Source organism: Macaca thibetana, chromosome 5 (assembly GCF_024542745.1).
Source record: "Macaca thibetana thibetana isolate TM-01 chromosome 5, ASM2454274v1, whole genome shotgun sequence".
Taxonomy (NCBI): domain Eukaryota; kingdom Metazoa; phylum Chordata; class Mammalia; order Primates; family Cercopithecidae; genus Macaca; species Macaca thibetana.
In genome coordinates this window covers 150,644,330-150,660,217 of record NC_065582.1, presented here as the reverse complement: position 1 = coordinate 150,660,217, position 15,888 = coordinate 150,644,330, and the positions used below count along the sequence as shown (strand labels likewise).

Genomic DNA, 15,888 nt, shown 5'->3' with positions numbered 1-15,888 from the left:
TTCCTGACCTCCCTCTTATGCTTAGTACGTCACAGATATTCCTTCTCAATCTTTCAATGGTGGCTTTGTCCTGCATCGTATCACCTGCTGTAGCTATGTGAATGTTTTAGTCACGAAACTCCAAACTCTACACAGGCAAGCAAAGAATTTCAGTATCTCCAGTCATTAGCATAGTGTCTCGCATTTAGTGGATACATAGCAGTTTTAAAGACCTATCACTAGATAACAAAGTTTGCTTTGAAAAAACCGATTGTTGATGTATTTTAAGTATATTTACACCAAAGTAAAACTATATAATCTTGATTTCAGACTTGACAGGGCTAGTTTATATTCGACCTAAAGAGACATGAATAAACTGCATGAATTCTGGGGCTTTGGGGGAAAGGGGTGGGTAATAAGGAATCATTGTACCTAATTTAAAAAAAGAAATAAAAAACTTCCTTTCTTTCCTTTGTATTCTTTCTTGAAATGCTCCTGGAAGAAGACAAAGATACCTACACCTTACCACGCTCATTTCTAACATTTGAACTTGCTATAATTACTACTGTTTTACTAATACTGGTGCTTGTAATCCTCATCTGTTGCTTTTTGACATCTTTATCTATTGTTTCTATTTTCCACAGCACCACAGCAGTCCTGACCTCCAGGTGTTGTAATTTTCTTTTTGAAGAATTCTGAAATTTGCACTAATACACCTGACATGCTACAGCCTTTTCATTGATCTTATATCATCTTTAGCTCAAAAAAGCATTCTATTGCTGGATGTATTTGTCTAACTTATATAACTCAGATAATTTTTTTGAGAAATATCAAACCTCTTGATTATGTGAACTTAATCAACATTATGTCTTGCTATATTCACAAGTTTAGGTAAAGAGAAAAACATTTTACATAATTTAATAATTGAGCTTTAAATATGATATAAAATCTTTGTAACTCTTTGCTTATAAACAACTACAATGGGTGTTTTAGCAAGCAGTGAAAGAAATCCAAAATGCAGTGGCCCTCCTACAATATGAGTATAATTCTGCCATAAACTGTGACATTTTCAAACTTCAAATTTTCTTTCTAGTCAGAAAAAAATCCTCTCATGACGAGTTGAGCTGTCACCTTGTGAATTAGTGAAGAGTAGAACTTTCTCAACTTGTCAAAGGGCGAATCCCAAAGTATATATGCAGTGCAATAGATGGTTTCACATTTAATAGCATCAGTGCACTAACTTTCCTCTCTGATGCTTACCTAAAATTTGTGGACCCTGAATAAAGCATCAAAAGATATTTTCTACACAAATGCTGGTCGACTTTGAGATTTCAAGTGTTATCAAACAACAATTTCACATTCCCGGATGAGAATTCCAAGGAAACATTTACTTATATCCTGACAATCTGAAAAGTAATATTAATGAACCCTAATTACAGAGAAATTAGTTATGCTAATTGTCCATTTTCTAAGCATAAATTCCAAAGGGCACTTCAAAGCCATATGAAGAAAAATTCTTATTTGCTATAATGATCAAGCCAGTTCAATAAGACCTAGAAACCAGGTCCGAGGACTAACAAAAACAATTATACTAAAACTGCAATACAATAACCATAAAGCATAAACAATCCTATTTGAGCCTAGTCTATGACAAGAACCAGAAGTATCTTCACAAATAATAAATCAATAAACTTGACCACATAAAAAGTAAATATGCTCATATAAAGAATATTTTAAACAAAACTGAAAAGCAAATGAAATACTCTATAAATATGGCTGGAAACGATAATACTCTAAGCATTTATACAAAAATAAAATAGTAAGTCCTCCACAGAAACATGGTCATCAGCCATGGAAAGGTAAGTCACAGAAAGAATTAGCCAATGTAACCACAAACCAGTTTAAGAATCAAGTGTGTGTGTATATATATATGTGTGTGTGTGTGTGTGTGTGTGCTGTGTGTGTGTGTATATATATATATATATATCTTAGTCTTATCATACCTAAGATTCACAAAACAGAATTTCCTGAGCAACTTATTACAAAGTCACACTATTAGAATGGACACACATACATACATGCATACACACACACACACACACACACACACACACACACATATATGTAAAATCAATGATGTGTCAAAGCAATTTATCAAAGATCTAAAATGTATAATGTTCATCACTAGAGTATAACAAGATGTGCATAGTATTTTAAAGACTGATGAGATACTTTAAAAATAAATTTGAAAATATGTTCTAAGAATCTTAAAATATGTATGCATTACTTTTGACAATTAGTTCCAAACACAGGACTCTTTCATAAGTACACGATTTGAAATGAAGGTACAATATCTGTTTCTTTCAATATATTTCTGTCCCTCTCTCACGCACATGTGCACATGCACACAAAGACATACATTCACCCGAACTTTTAAAAAATGGAAGTTGAAATCCCCAAAACTAGTGAAAGGTTAAGTGATTTAGCTACCTCCAAATATATATATTATAAACTTTGTACAATGAGCAAAGAATGCATAATTGTACATATGTATAAATTCAATTGCATTTCCTAAAATGTTAAATTAACTCAGGGTAGAAAACTCATGGACATTTTGTTTCCTTCTTTATACATGTCTGTGTTTTTAAAAATGTAATTAGAAACAAATCACATAAATTGAAGTTTTGACTGATCCCTTGAAGGAAAAGATATTTAAAGCCTTCTGAACCAAGCCATCTTAGACTGTCATTGAGCTTTTGAGCCAGAGAACTGGAAATATCTCTGCCAAGCTTTTTTTCCATATATGACTAAGAAACTAAGAGCCAGAAAGAACATGTCTGAGGCCTCAGAAGTAGGTAGGATTTGCACATTTGAGGTACTCAGTACTAGCCTAGTTCATGAGCCTTCCTTTACCTGAGGAATCAGATCTCCATAATTTACAACTCTGGTCCTCAGGTCCAAAAAGACTCATTCAAGACATGAAATGGTGATGTGTCTTTCTGTTGCCTTTCTTCTTAGTCCTATCACACCTAAGATTCACAAAACAGAATTTCCTCAACAATTTATTACACAGTCACACTATTAGAATGGACGTGAAAGATGATCTGCTAAAGCCACGCATAACAGAAGACCTATTCTTTTCTTCAAGACTGTACACTTACATTCTGCCTTGAAAAGCATCCTAGGCATGTTGGAAATGTAATGGACAGGACTTTGGAGGATAGTTTTAGAAGGGTGTACTGTGCATTTTTCTTTATACTTCCTAAGCAACCTCTCAAAGAAGACCCTACTTCTCATCCAAATAGGCTTTTGGGTTTGTTTTCTTCTGGGAAAGTATGAACTGTGTTATTTCTGTGAGTGATGCCTAGTCATTAGAATTTTTAATGAACTCATTTTAAGTTTGAAATATTTTTACAAATGTTTACACTTGTGTAACTACCACCATGATTAATATGTAGACCATTTCCATCACTCACAATGTTCACTCATAACTCTTTGCATTGCATCCCTTTCCCCACCCACAATCTTAGGCAAGAACTTATCTGCCTTCTGTCACCATTCACTAGTTTACCAGCTCTAAAGCTTCATAGGAATGGAATTATACAGTATTACTCTTTTGTGCCTGGCTTTTTTCACTCAGCACAATGTTTTTAAGATTCTTTCGTGTTGTTGCTAATATAGGTTCCTTTATAATGATAATCAGTACTTCACATATGAACAAATAACATACTCTGTTTACACGTTCACTGACTCAAAACATTTGGGGTCTCCTCTCTTTTTATTATAAATAAAGCTGATTTGAATATTTGCATAGGAGTCATTTTGTGGACCTATATTATGATTTGTTTTGGGTAAATACCTAGGAGCTCATTTGTTGGGATGTATAGTTACATGTAAACTGACTGTATTCTTTTTAAAAACCAAAACCTTCTAAACTGCTTCCCAAAATGAATGTACTATTTTACAATCCCACCATACTGGCCAACGCTTTGCACTGCCACTTTTTAAAAAACTTAGTTTATTCAGTGTGATCTCATTGCGGCTTTAATTTGTATTTCTCTGGTAATTAACTTTACATGTGCTTGTTGGCTATTCATAGATATTCTTTTAGACATCTCTATTCATTTATTTTTGTTATTTTATTGGGTTTTTGTCTTCTTCTAATTGAATTATATGTATTCTGTCCATGTTTTGGATATGAGTGCTTTATCAGACACATATATTTTGAATAGTACCAGTGTATGATTTCATTTTATTAACCGTGTTGCTTAAAGAACAAATTATAATTGAGTTTTTAACTTATAATTCCAATACTTAAGATTCTCTCCAATTTCCTTGCTTTATCACATTAAACCAGCAATAAAATGTTAAATAGAAGTGATGGGAATAAATATGTTTGCCTAATTCCTGTATTTGAAAAAATTGTTTTGATTATATCCAATGTGTTAAATTCATTGGTATGAAGTTAGTCATAATATTTTCTTATCTTTTAAATATTAAAATGATCCATAGCTTTATGATACTGGTAATTTGTATCTTCTGTCCTATCTTCTAGTTAGAGTTTTATCAATTTTCTTAACTTTTCCACAAAAAGTTAAAAATTTATTAACTAAATTGATTATTTCAAAGGACCAGCTATTGGTGACTCAGATTTTCTTTTTTTAAAATATATTCCATTTATTCATTCTTTCTACTGTCTGTATCAATTCATTCCTGAACCACGTTAGGTCTAAGTTGCTCTTTTTTAGATTTTTAAGGTAAATGTTTAGAGGATGGATTTTAGATCTTTTGATTTAGCATAAGCATTTAAAGCTTTCAACTTCCTTGAAATAGTTTTGTAGCTCCATCACACAATTTTGATGTTATGATTTTATTATCATTGATCAAATATTTCCTAATTTTTCCTGTGATTTCTACTGTGAAGTATGGGTTATTTGGAAATATATTAAACTTCCAAATACTCAGGAATTACTCAGAAATGCTTTCCAGAATAAGGCAAGTTATGAATTACATTCAATTGAAAAAACTAATAGAGTATCAATCTATCTTTCCAGACCCATTGTCTCATGCATCCTCCTCAAGCGCTCAAAGTTAAGGCCAACCCATACTGAGGTTGTTTCTAGCCCATCCTATTTATCTGAGCCTATTATTTCTACCTCTTGGACTACGTTGTGTCTCAGGCCCCCTTCATTTCTTCCTACTAAAGTCCTTCATAGGATGATAGATCCAGTTAAAAATACTTTTCTTTAAAAAACACAACAAAAACAATACACACACACACACACACACACACATCTTAGAGGGATTTGCTCATTCTTTTGTCCATTTTTTCCCATCATATCATACTTACTTCTTCATAAGCTTAACTCCTGGTACATAGAGGTACTTTGAACTAAATGAAACAAAATTGTTAAAGCATATAACATATGCTTTAAAGTCTACCTTTTGTTAATAGATATACATTCCCTTTATCATAATTTTCTTGAACATAAAATCACTTAATATTTGTTTTCTAAGAGTCCCTTTCTTTTTTTAAAACCTGTGGGGGTGGTGAGAGAAGAGACTCTCTTGTTTGCCTTGGCAATATTCAGATTAAGCCATCTCTAAGAATTAAATCATCAGAAAGTTACAAAAGCATTCAAGCTTATATTGTGGGCAATAGGCTACTGTTTAATTTGCAATTACGTGCACAATTTAGAAACCACTTTAAGATAATTCAGCCTCTGGAGTATTGCTAACATATTAGCTACTATAAAACACATTGAAGGGGGAGAAAAGATCATATGGAATAAGGTGATAGGAAGTAAGGAATATTAAGCTTAGGGTGTTAATCTCCCAAATTGAGAAAAGTAATCTGTTCCATAATTGTGAAACATATTGATAAAGTGTTTATTCCCCAGTGTTAAGCTTCTTTATGTGAAGAATTTGCAATTAAAACTGAAATGCAGTCAAGCTTGGGAGACATCAAGTGTATTATGCTTTACTATATATCAACCAAGGAATCTAAAACAAAAAAACACACTAGTCTTTCCTGTTTCTGATAACACAGTTTACTTATTCACACTGTGTTTATTAGAACCAGCAACCTTTTAACAAAAGCATAGTAAGTGTCTATGGCAATGGGCATGCAGCTATGGAATGTGAACATGGTAAACACAGTAACTTATTTCTTAGAAAAACATATGCAGAAGATGTGGGTTAAAGTGCAAAAATAGTTCTCAAATTTTGAGAAAAATATGTAATTTCTTGAACATTTCAGTCAAAGTGATGATACAATTTCCTACTGTCCAGGAAAATGCCTTCTGCCTTCCTGGTCTAAAATATTCACTAACAAGAGATATTTGACAATATGATTTTTCTTTATTTGCACAAACAGTAGTAAGGCTTAAAAGAAAAGCACAAAATCTAAGTCCCAATAACAACATCAAATAGCATGCCAGAAACCCTTAAGTGTAATCAAGAAAGCTTTATTTTCCAAAATAATTTTTAAAGTATACAAAGAATACACATTAAAACGACACCATCTGGAACACCTTCTGTTTAGAGCCTTTTAGAGCAAAAATGCTCTGTGTGTGGAAAATATTATTGCAATATTTTTCTGTCTAAAGACACTCATGCTATGCATATAGAGAAAATGACCATGAAGATTAAAATATCTATCTAAATAGTGACTATATACAGGGGATAATTATCAATTTATAAACATTTCCAGTTTAGGGGATTCTTTCTCCTCCTTGCTTTTAAAAACCATTAATGTTTTTCAGCATTTTAATCAAAGGTAGATAAGAACAGGAAAAATATGTGAAATTAACTCATTAAATTTATGTATGATTTACATTTCTGGCTCAAGCTGCTACTAGCAAAAATTAAAGGTTCAAGCTTACAGCTGGTTGGTTTTTCTTTCTTTCAACTATTCACACTATCTCTACAGGCCATCAGTATAAATAATTGGAAGTTGTTTTACTTCCAGAAGCCACAATTTTATCTGTCATTGACAAGTCTAACAGAATCTACCATTGCTGACAGTCATCATTTCCCAAAGGGCTAATAGATCAAAAGGGAGATGCAAACAAGGGTGGTACAATGAAATTTTCTCATTTTTGGCATGGTACTGAAACAGCTTTTCAACAATCACAGCTATAATTAACTAGTTATGTTTGAGTACTGGGCGAGAAGTGCATAGTCTCTATCTTGGCAAATGATACTATCATTCACAGAATCACCCAGGCCAGAAGCTCAAGGGTCGTCACTCTTATCTCCCAGTTCACAAAGCAATTGAAAATTGACTGGTATCTCTCTCAACATCCCACTACCACATGGAGAAAACTATCAACATCCAAAATCATCCATCAATTCTTCTTTTCTTACTTTTGCAGTTGAGGGATCTTGCTCTCTTGCTTGTACTCTCTCTTAGACCTTCAATCCCTCCCATTTTATGTTCCTTTTCCATCAAAATTTATACGTGTACAAGTTCAAGCCATCTGAAAACAAACTGCACATATATGCCCTTTCTGGGTCAAATCCCTTACCTAGTTAATCCTATGAACCTCCCTCCAGACATCTTGACAAAGTGACCTCACCAGCTATCTCACTTTACTAAGTTCTCATTCTTAATCTGATCTAGTACCTGCCTGTTCACTTCTGCTCTGCCCCAAGTCATCAGATGGACTCCAAATCATTTATCTCATGGAGTGTTTATTCTCACTGGGCATGTCCTTGTATCAGCACTTGACATTTTTAACTGATCCTTCCTTTTTGAGACACTCTCTTCCTGGGCTTTACAACACTTTGTACTCTCTCTTAGTTTCTGGCCTCACTCTCTGAGTAAACAAGCAGCTACTACTGCCTGACAAATTCCCCTAAAAATGATGTATAGTCATCAAAGCTCCAACATAGGATTTCTTCCTCTCTCCTTCCATAGAATCACCCTAAGTAATTTCACCTTCTTCCTTCTTCACGCTGATAACTCCAATATCTGTATTTCCAACCTCTTAATCTTTTCATGAATATCTTATCCATAAAAATAACTTTCTCCCATCAATTTATTCTTAGATCACTTATAAGAAATCTCATGCTCAACATGTCTTAAACTCATTATCTCCCTGGCTCTCTCCCAAACCTGCTCCTTTTTCCATCATTCCCTATATGATGTCTATGTAGTCACAGAATACACACATATATGTTTATATGTCTATGTAAATAAGTAGATACATAAATATGAGACCCTGTTTTGCACCATACAGGGTGCTGTGCCTGCCACGTATGTATGGTCTTTGCTCTGTCAGGGTTCATAACCTCATGTTCTTGTCATCTACTGTGCAGATTCTTTACTTTTATGCATGATGTTGACCTCCCTTCTCTCTACTCCATTTTCAATTAGGTAGGAATTGTATGGACATGTTTTCTAACAATTTTATAAAAATGCTTTCTAGTAAACATTTTTATTTTTCTAATAAATGCTTAAATTTTGAATTCTAGTAACTCATAGTGTCTATCCAGACTCTATGGTTTATTTAAATCCTGAGAAATATCTTTACAAAGATATCGGTAAATGAATATTGAACACTTTTTTAAAAAAAAATTTAAGTTACAAAATGACCTTAACTTTAAAATGAACCATTCTCCTCAATATCATATAGGCAAAAGAAGGCTATTTAAGTACTTAAAATGGGGCTTGGCACATGGTAACTGCCCCACTGTCATCATTGTTACTATCAGATGATATTGATTTGGAGTAAAAAGGAAAAGCAAGTAAACCAAAGACAGAAGTATGTGATAATATAGGTGCATTTAAGTGGTGGGTATAGTACATTAGCTATGCGAAGAGATTTAAGGAAAATAACTTGGTTATATATATCCTCACGTTTCTCCCACTCCTATTATTACTCTTCACTTTCATAAAAATACTTTCAACATAACTTGTTAGTAACACATGTAGACAAAAACTTTCAATTACCAAAAATGTTACTAAGTGTCTGTGACCATTATTTTGGAATTCATTAGTCTTCTACTTTTCCATGAACTCAAAAATAATATTACAAATGAATTTCATCTCCTGATTCCTACAGTACAGGGTAAGATCAAAACGTACAAAATAACAAAACATTTAGTGCCCGGGCTTCCATATCTTGCATTTGTGAGGGGGTGGACTGTATGCAGTAAGCACTAAATAGAATTTCATCAAACTAAATCATTCTAATCCACGTTTGCTACATTTTAATTCAAACCTATGTACCACTGGTCAAATCCTTCATAGATTAAAAAAATGGTACAAAAATACTTTGGCTATAATAACCTGAAAAAATGAAAAGGATAAACACATTTGCCAAGCTGATGCTTGCCTATCTGTTTGAACATAAGCTCTGAGGGGTCAGACACCAAGTTTATGTTGTTTACCTTTTTTATTTTCCTGCCATGGAAGTGGCAGTCAGTAAGCATTCCATAAATATTAATAAATGACTGTAAAACTGCATTTATGCTAGTATTTTAATGTCAAATCCTATCTATACCTAATAATTCCTCATTATTTCTGGACATAAAATTAACAATACTCTGACAGTACAGTGAAATCATCATCTGGTACCAAAAATAAGAATATAAAGTATCATTAACCATAATAATCCAAGAAATAAGTAAAAATGCAAAGTCCTAATTATGCCTAGAAGTTAACAAACGCAATCTGACATAAATATCTAATCAGTAATATTCTTGCTGTATAAAGCTCTTGATGTCGTCCCGCGAAGTTGAAGGAAAGGCAGGTTCCGAAAACCATTGAAAGTCATTATCCTTGTCACAGCAATAAAAATAATCAAATGAAGGCTTATTTAGCTATATTTTAATATTGCAGTTAAACTTTGAACAACGTAAGATTGAACTGCACAGATTCCTTCATACAGATTTTTCTTTTGTCTCTGCCACCCCCCGAGACAGCATGATCAACCCCTCCTCCGCCTACACATATAAAGACACTGATGAATACCTTCATGATGATCTAATTCCACTTAATGAGTAGTAAATATGTTTTATCCTATGATTTTAATAGCGTTTTCTTTTCTCTAGCTCACTTTTTTGTAAGAATACAAATAATCTTGCACTATTATAAAGCAAACCATACTGAACCAGTATAATTAAGAGTTTGTTTTTTTTTTAAAGCAAATTACAAGAAGCCAAGGGGAAAAAATACCTAATTTGTTGAAGAAGAAAGGCAGTTTGAAGATTTTCCAAAGAACTACAAATAGAACTACCATTTGATCCAGCAATCCCTCTACTAGGTATCTATCCAAAGGAAAAAAAAAAAATGGTTCTACCAAAAAGACACCTGAACCCATATGTTTATCACAGCACTAGTCACAAGAGTAAAGATGTGGAATCAACTCAAGTACCGATCAGTGGTTGACAGGCTAAGGAAAATGTGGTCATATATACCATGGAATACTACACAGCCATAAAAAAGGAATGAAGTCAAGTCCTTTGCAGCAACATGGATGCAGCTGAAGGTCCTTATCCTAAGTGAATTAACACAGAAACAGAAAATCAAATACTGCATGTGGTCACTTATAAGTGTGAGATAAACAATGAGTATACACAGAAATAGAGATGGAAATAATAGACACTGAGGACTCCAAAAGTGGGGACCGAAGGGGGCAAGGGCTGAAAAACTACCTATTGGGTACTATGGTCACTACTTGGGTGATGGGCTCAATAGAAGCCCAAACCCTAGCACTACACAATATATCCATGTAACAAACCTGCACATATGTAGATATGTGCCCCTTGAATCCAAAATTAAAAATAAAAGAAATTGTCTTCCTAATTGCTCTGGTATGTCCCCGGCTGCTCCTTCTCAGGCTTCTTTGCTTGACCATCTCCTCTTCTAGACCTTTACATATTGGGGGACCTCCGGCTATATCTTCAACTCTCTTTTCTATCCACACTCTCTACTAAGTGAACCTGTCCAGTTCCTTAGCAAAATAGCATGAGCACAGTGGTGACTCCCAAATTTATATCTCCAGATATAACTTCTTCACTTAATTCTAGACATGCATATTCAACTGCTTACTCACCAGATCCACTTTGCCACCAAAGAGACATCTCCGAGTTACCATTCCCAAAACCAAATTCTTGATCTACTGTCTTAAACTTACGAATATCCTACCTCTATGCTCCAAGTATTTGTTCTCTCAAAAAACAGCACCATAATTCAGTAATTGCTCAGGTCAAGAATTCTGGCATCATCCTTGCCTCTTACAGTTATCTAATCCATCAACAGATCCTGACACCTCTACCTTCACGATATATCCAACCACTCCTATTCTCAGATAAGCCATTGCTTTCCCGGCCAGCATCCTAACTAAACACCCACTTTCACTTTCATCCCCCAGAAGCTTGTTCATCTGGAGTCAGAGTAATCCAGTAAAAACATAAATCAGACCATTCTACTTCCCAGCTCTCAGACTGAGAAGCTTCCCATCATAATTTGATTAAATTTCAAATCTTTACACATCATGACTGATAAGGTCCTATATGATAAGGTTGTGGGTATCTCTGAAATCATTTCTTCCCACTCTCTCTTTCATTCAAATATTCCCAGCCAATCATTGGTATAGTCTTTCCAAAGAAAGACTATATACTATATATATGTATATTTATATGATTCAGAAAATTTCAACAGGTTTTAAAATATTATTTTCTCCCTCAAGATAATAACAACAAAACAATCCCACTGCCCAGAGTTGTTGAGATAAAGAACAAAAAGCAAAAAGGCACTTACCTCCCTTTTTCTACCAAGAGTAAGACATCCAGTTTTTCCCCATTTTGAACCATTGTGCTGATTGCTGAAGGGAGAACAAAAAGCAAAAACTTATTTTTTTTAAAACCCTACAATAAACATCCATGAAGACACAAATATTAATACTGCTTAGTCATAAGTTTGGGAGTGAGCCATCAAGATTTTACTAAAGGCTACCACTATTGTATGCAACAAAGAAAAGTGTTCCAAAGATAAGGGAGGAAAAAAACTCTTACTTAGCTCCTGCAGTCTTCTTAAGTGCATTCTATCTCCCTGAACTTCTTGCATTTGAAGGCAAAAATGCAAACTGGATTTGTCCATAGCAAACCAGCCTTTTCTCCACTGATCCAGGGCATGGCAGTCTTTGTAGAAGAGTTGACCAATCAAATCATAGTCAGCTTCTGTTAAGTTTTCAGCAAATAAGGGAACAAAATGCTGTTAAAACAAATACAAAAAAGTAATAAAGACAGTGAAAATAGGAAATCCCTTCCCTATCTACAGATATGAGAGAAGGTAGACAAATTATCTTAGTTTTTCTATTTTAAAGATTCAAAGGTAACACCAAATTCAAAACAATTTAACTTGCTATCAGTCTTAAAACTGAACAACTATAATGTATTTTCAAATGGCAGCATCTTAAACCACTTGTCTTGCTACAGAGTTGAAACCGCAAGACATTCTCTTGATTGATTTGTAGAACTTTTCAAAATGTCAACCTTCAGCATTTTTCTCCATTTATATATTTTCCTGAATCTGCTCCTTTCTCCTTTGTGTATACCTTGAATAAAATATCTACCTATAAAAAGACACACACAGAAATGACTTTACAATATTGAGAATATCCTAACCATCAAAAACATGGCCTTAATTTGAATAATTATTTCTCCAAGTTTTACTTTAATTTCTTCCCTGCTTAAGGCTCCTGAAGGTAGCTACTTCTTTTGAGCAACTAGAAAACAAATATTTAAATACCTTGGCTATTGCCTCTGTCCATTTTCTTTGAGCTTCAGATGTTTCAGCTCCTAATAAAAACACACGTTCTGAGGGTAGGTAGATCTCAAAGATAAAGATGGGCCTAAAACATGCACAAATAAAAAGATACTACCAGTTACGTTTGGCTCCTAAGAAAACAAATAGCACACAGGTCAAGTTTTTAATTAAATGCCTTTTAAAATAAAGTAATGCTGTGAAATCATCCTATTAGATTCTGTTAATGGTTTGCATTTTACTCAGATGAGGTAAATGGAACACACTGGACTGGACAAAAGGAATATTTTGTATAATCACTTAATCATTCTATTGTGTAACTTTGTTTACGCCCTGGACACTCATCAGTTGACTGATGTAGCAAAGGGCTCTCCTTGGTCTGGTCTTCCCTCTCTCACCACTCCTTCTTGATTTACTCTGACCAACTGTTCAAAGCAAACGTTGCCCAAACAGTTTTTAATACTCTTCTTGTCTAATTTCAAATAGGCCCAGTCATACAGCAGGTTCCCTCCAGAACACAAACACATGAAGCATTAACACTCTTAACAGTTTTCGTAAGAAAGATAAATGTTCCTTTCATCATCTCAACTTACCCCAAATTTCTAACTCTTACTATAGATAACATTAAAGCAACATACCATGCTCTGAATTCTTTCCTGAGTTCCTCATTCACAACTCCATTTATTTCTTAGCACACGCTAAGTATGTGTGCTACTGTTACCTAAAAATCTCAAAATACCCTATGCCAAAGTCATCTTCCTTTCTCCTCTTTTCCATCCCAAGCCTGCTGTATCTCCTTCACGTCCTAATTTAGAAGCATCCCAATCAACCTCATCACAACAAGCTCAAAACCCTTGAGTGTAACTTATTCTTCCACTTAACATCAACTCTTCGTCCAGTCAGTCTTTTAATCTTATCAGTTCACTCTCTTCCTCTAGTTAAATTCTCAACAATTACAGTCTCTCTTCCTCCAATCTCCTTACCACTTCTTTCAGCTCTCTTCCTAAAATATGTCTATATAACTCTTCAGTGCCTACATTATTGAGGTCATACTCTCCAATGTGCTATTTGAGGCAATTCAGCAAGAATATTATGGCAACAATTATTTTTTAACCGCATCTCATTGTAGGTACTTTCTCTTTGCGTATCTACTTGTATCAGTATATGTTATCAAGAATATTTTATTTTTAACATATTAATATACTGACATAAACTAGTATTAATTATATTTGTTATATTTCATTTACTAATTAGTAATTTAATATATAGAATCCACTTATTTTAACATTCCATAAGTCATATTACATTGAATAATCATTTAGGGTAAAACACTATTAAGATTAAAACAACAGTCAATTAGTAATCAGTTTTGTTCACATCATAAATCAAATCAGATTTACTAGAAAACAAGTCATCTCAATTAGTCATCATAAAATAAAGGTAATATGTTCAATGTAGTTTTTTTTTTTTTTTTTTTTTTGAGACGGAGTCTCGCTCTGTCACCCAGGCTGGAGTGCAGTGGCCGGATCTCAGCTCACTGCAAGCTCCGCCTCCCGGGTTCACGCCATTCTCCTGCCTCAGCCTCCCGAGTAGCTGGGACTACAGGCTCCTGCCACCTCGCCCGGCTAAGTTTTTGTATTTTTAGTAGAGACGGGGTTTCACTGTGTTACCCAGGATGGTCTCAATCTCCTGACCTCGTGATCCGCCCGTCTCGGCCTCCCAAAGTGCTGGGATTACAGGCTTGAGCCACCGCGCCCGGCCTCAATGTAGTTTTATGTAAATAAGAGCTTTGCAAATCTCTTCCCTTTCTCATATAAAAATCTTATTTAAAATCTATGCTCCTATAAAACTGATTTTTTTCAGATTTTAATGTCAATGTTTTTCATTAATTACATCAAAAAACATGATAAGATACTTTCACACCAAAGATCTTAGGGGCCTGCTTTTAAAGTCCTCACGGAGATTTATTTAAACTATAGTATAGGTGAGTCAAATATATTACATAAATAATGCTTAATCTATTCATTGTGACTTTTTCTGACCATTAAATTAACAAATATATCTTTAAGAAATTTAGCATTTCAATATACTATTAAATAGTTTATTTTAATGTGAATAGATCGTCACAGAATATTCTCCTTTCTTATCTGTTTTAATTATGATACTCATTAAATGGATAAATGAATTTTACCACTAGTACACTATTTAAAATAATAAGTAAAAAAATTAAATGACTACAATGGTCATAAATGATATGCTATACATTTACATAAGATTTGGCCAGGCACAGCGGCTCACACTTGTAATCCCAGTACTTTGGGAGGTCGAGATGGGCAGATCACTTGAGGTCAGGAGTTTGAGACCAGCCTGATCAATATGGTGTAACCCCATCTCTACTAAAAATATAAAAATTAACTAGGTGTGATGGCATGTGCAATCTCAGTTACTCAGGAGGCTGAGACATGAGAATCATTTGAACCCAGGAGGCGGAGGTTGCAGTGAGCCGAGATCACGCCACTGCACTCCAGTCTGGGTGACAGAGTGAGACTCCATCTCAAAAAAAAAAAATACATAAAGATTTGATTCAAACATGTTAGCACTTCATATTACCTACTGTAAATATTTTAGTTTTCCTGCTTTATAGTGAATTCCCAAAAGAAATTTCCAAAAGTGCAAGGTAAGTAAGCTTCAAAAACCATTCAACCCTTCTATTAGAAGCAACTAAATAACTAAAATAACAAAACTCTCATTAGCCAGTGTAATTATCTGAAAATACATTTTACCCCCTAATTGTGTAAAGATAGACCTACCCAGTATTTAAATAGAAGTCCTCTTTGTGTATAGCCAGGCAGATAACTTCATTGATATTAATGGTGCCATTAGGTGTGGTAGACTTATCACTTTCATAGTAACTCAAGAAGCCTCCTTCCAAAACACACCATTTTTTATTTGTCTCTAAGAATTGGAAACAAAACAAATAACAAATTGAGCTAATCACGAATCTAATTTTAAAAACAAATACATGCTTCTAAATAATGGTTGGATGCAAGTAAATACATTTATTAATTGCCTATTTCACATAAAGTATATACTATTGCTGCGTGGGATATAAAGTTGTCATATTCTCTGCTCTC

General features: G+C 34.1%; 1 protein-coding gene across 8 annotated transcripts in view; it reads right to left on the bottom strand.

The window, feature by feature from the left end:
- ARAP2 (ArfGAP with RhoGAP domain, ankyrin repeat and PH domain 2) overlaps positions 1 to 15,888 on the bottom strand; it is a 179,812-nt gene that overhangs the window by 67,288 nt on the left and 96,636 nt on the right. For all 8 annotated transcript variants that reach the window (XM_050791884.1, XM_050791885.1, XM_050791888.1 and 5 more), the window contains 4 exons: positions 15,565 to 15,709; positions 12,740 to 12,842; positions 12,004 to 12,202; positions 11,750 to 11,813 (listed from right to left, as the gene is read on the bottom strand). In XM_050791884.1, the coding sequence (XP_050647841.1) occupies positions 11,750 to 11,813; positions 12,004 to 12,202; positions 12,740 to 12,842; positions 15,565 to 15,709 (511 nt within the window). The remainder of the gene's footprint in view (positions 1 to 11,749; positions 11,814 to 12,003; positions 12,203 to 12,739; positions 12,843 to 15,564; positions 15,710 to 15,888) is intronic.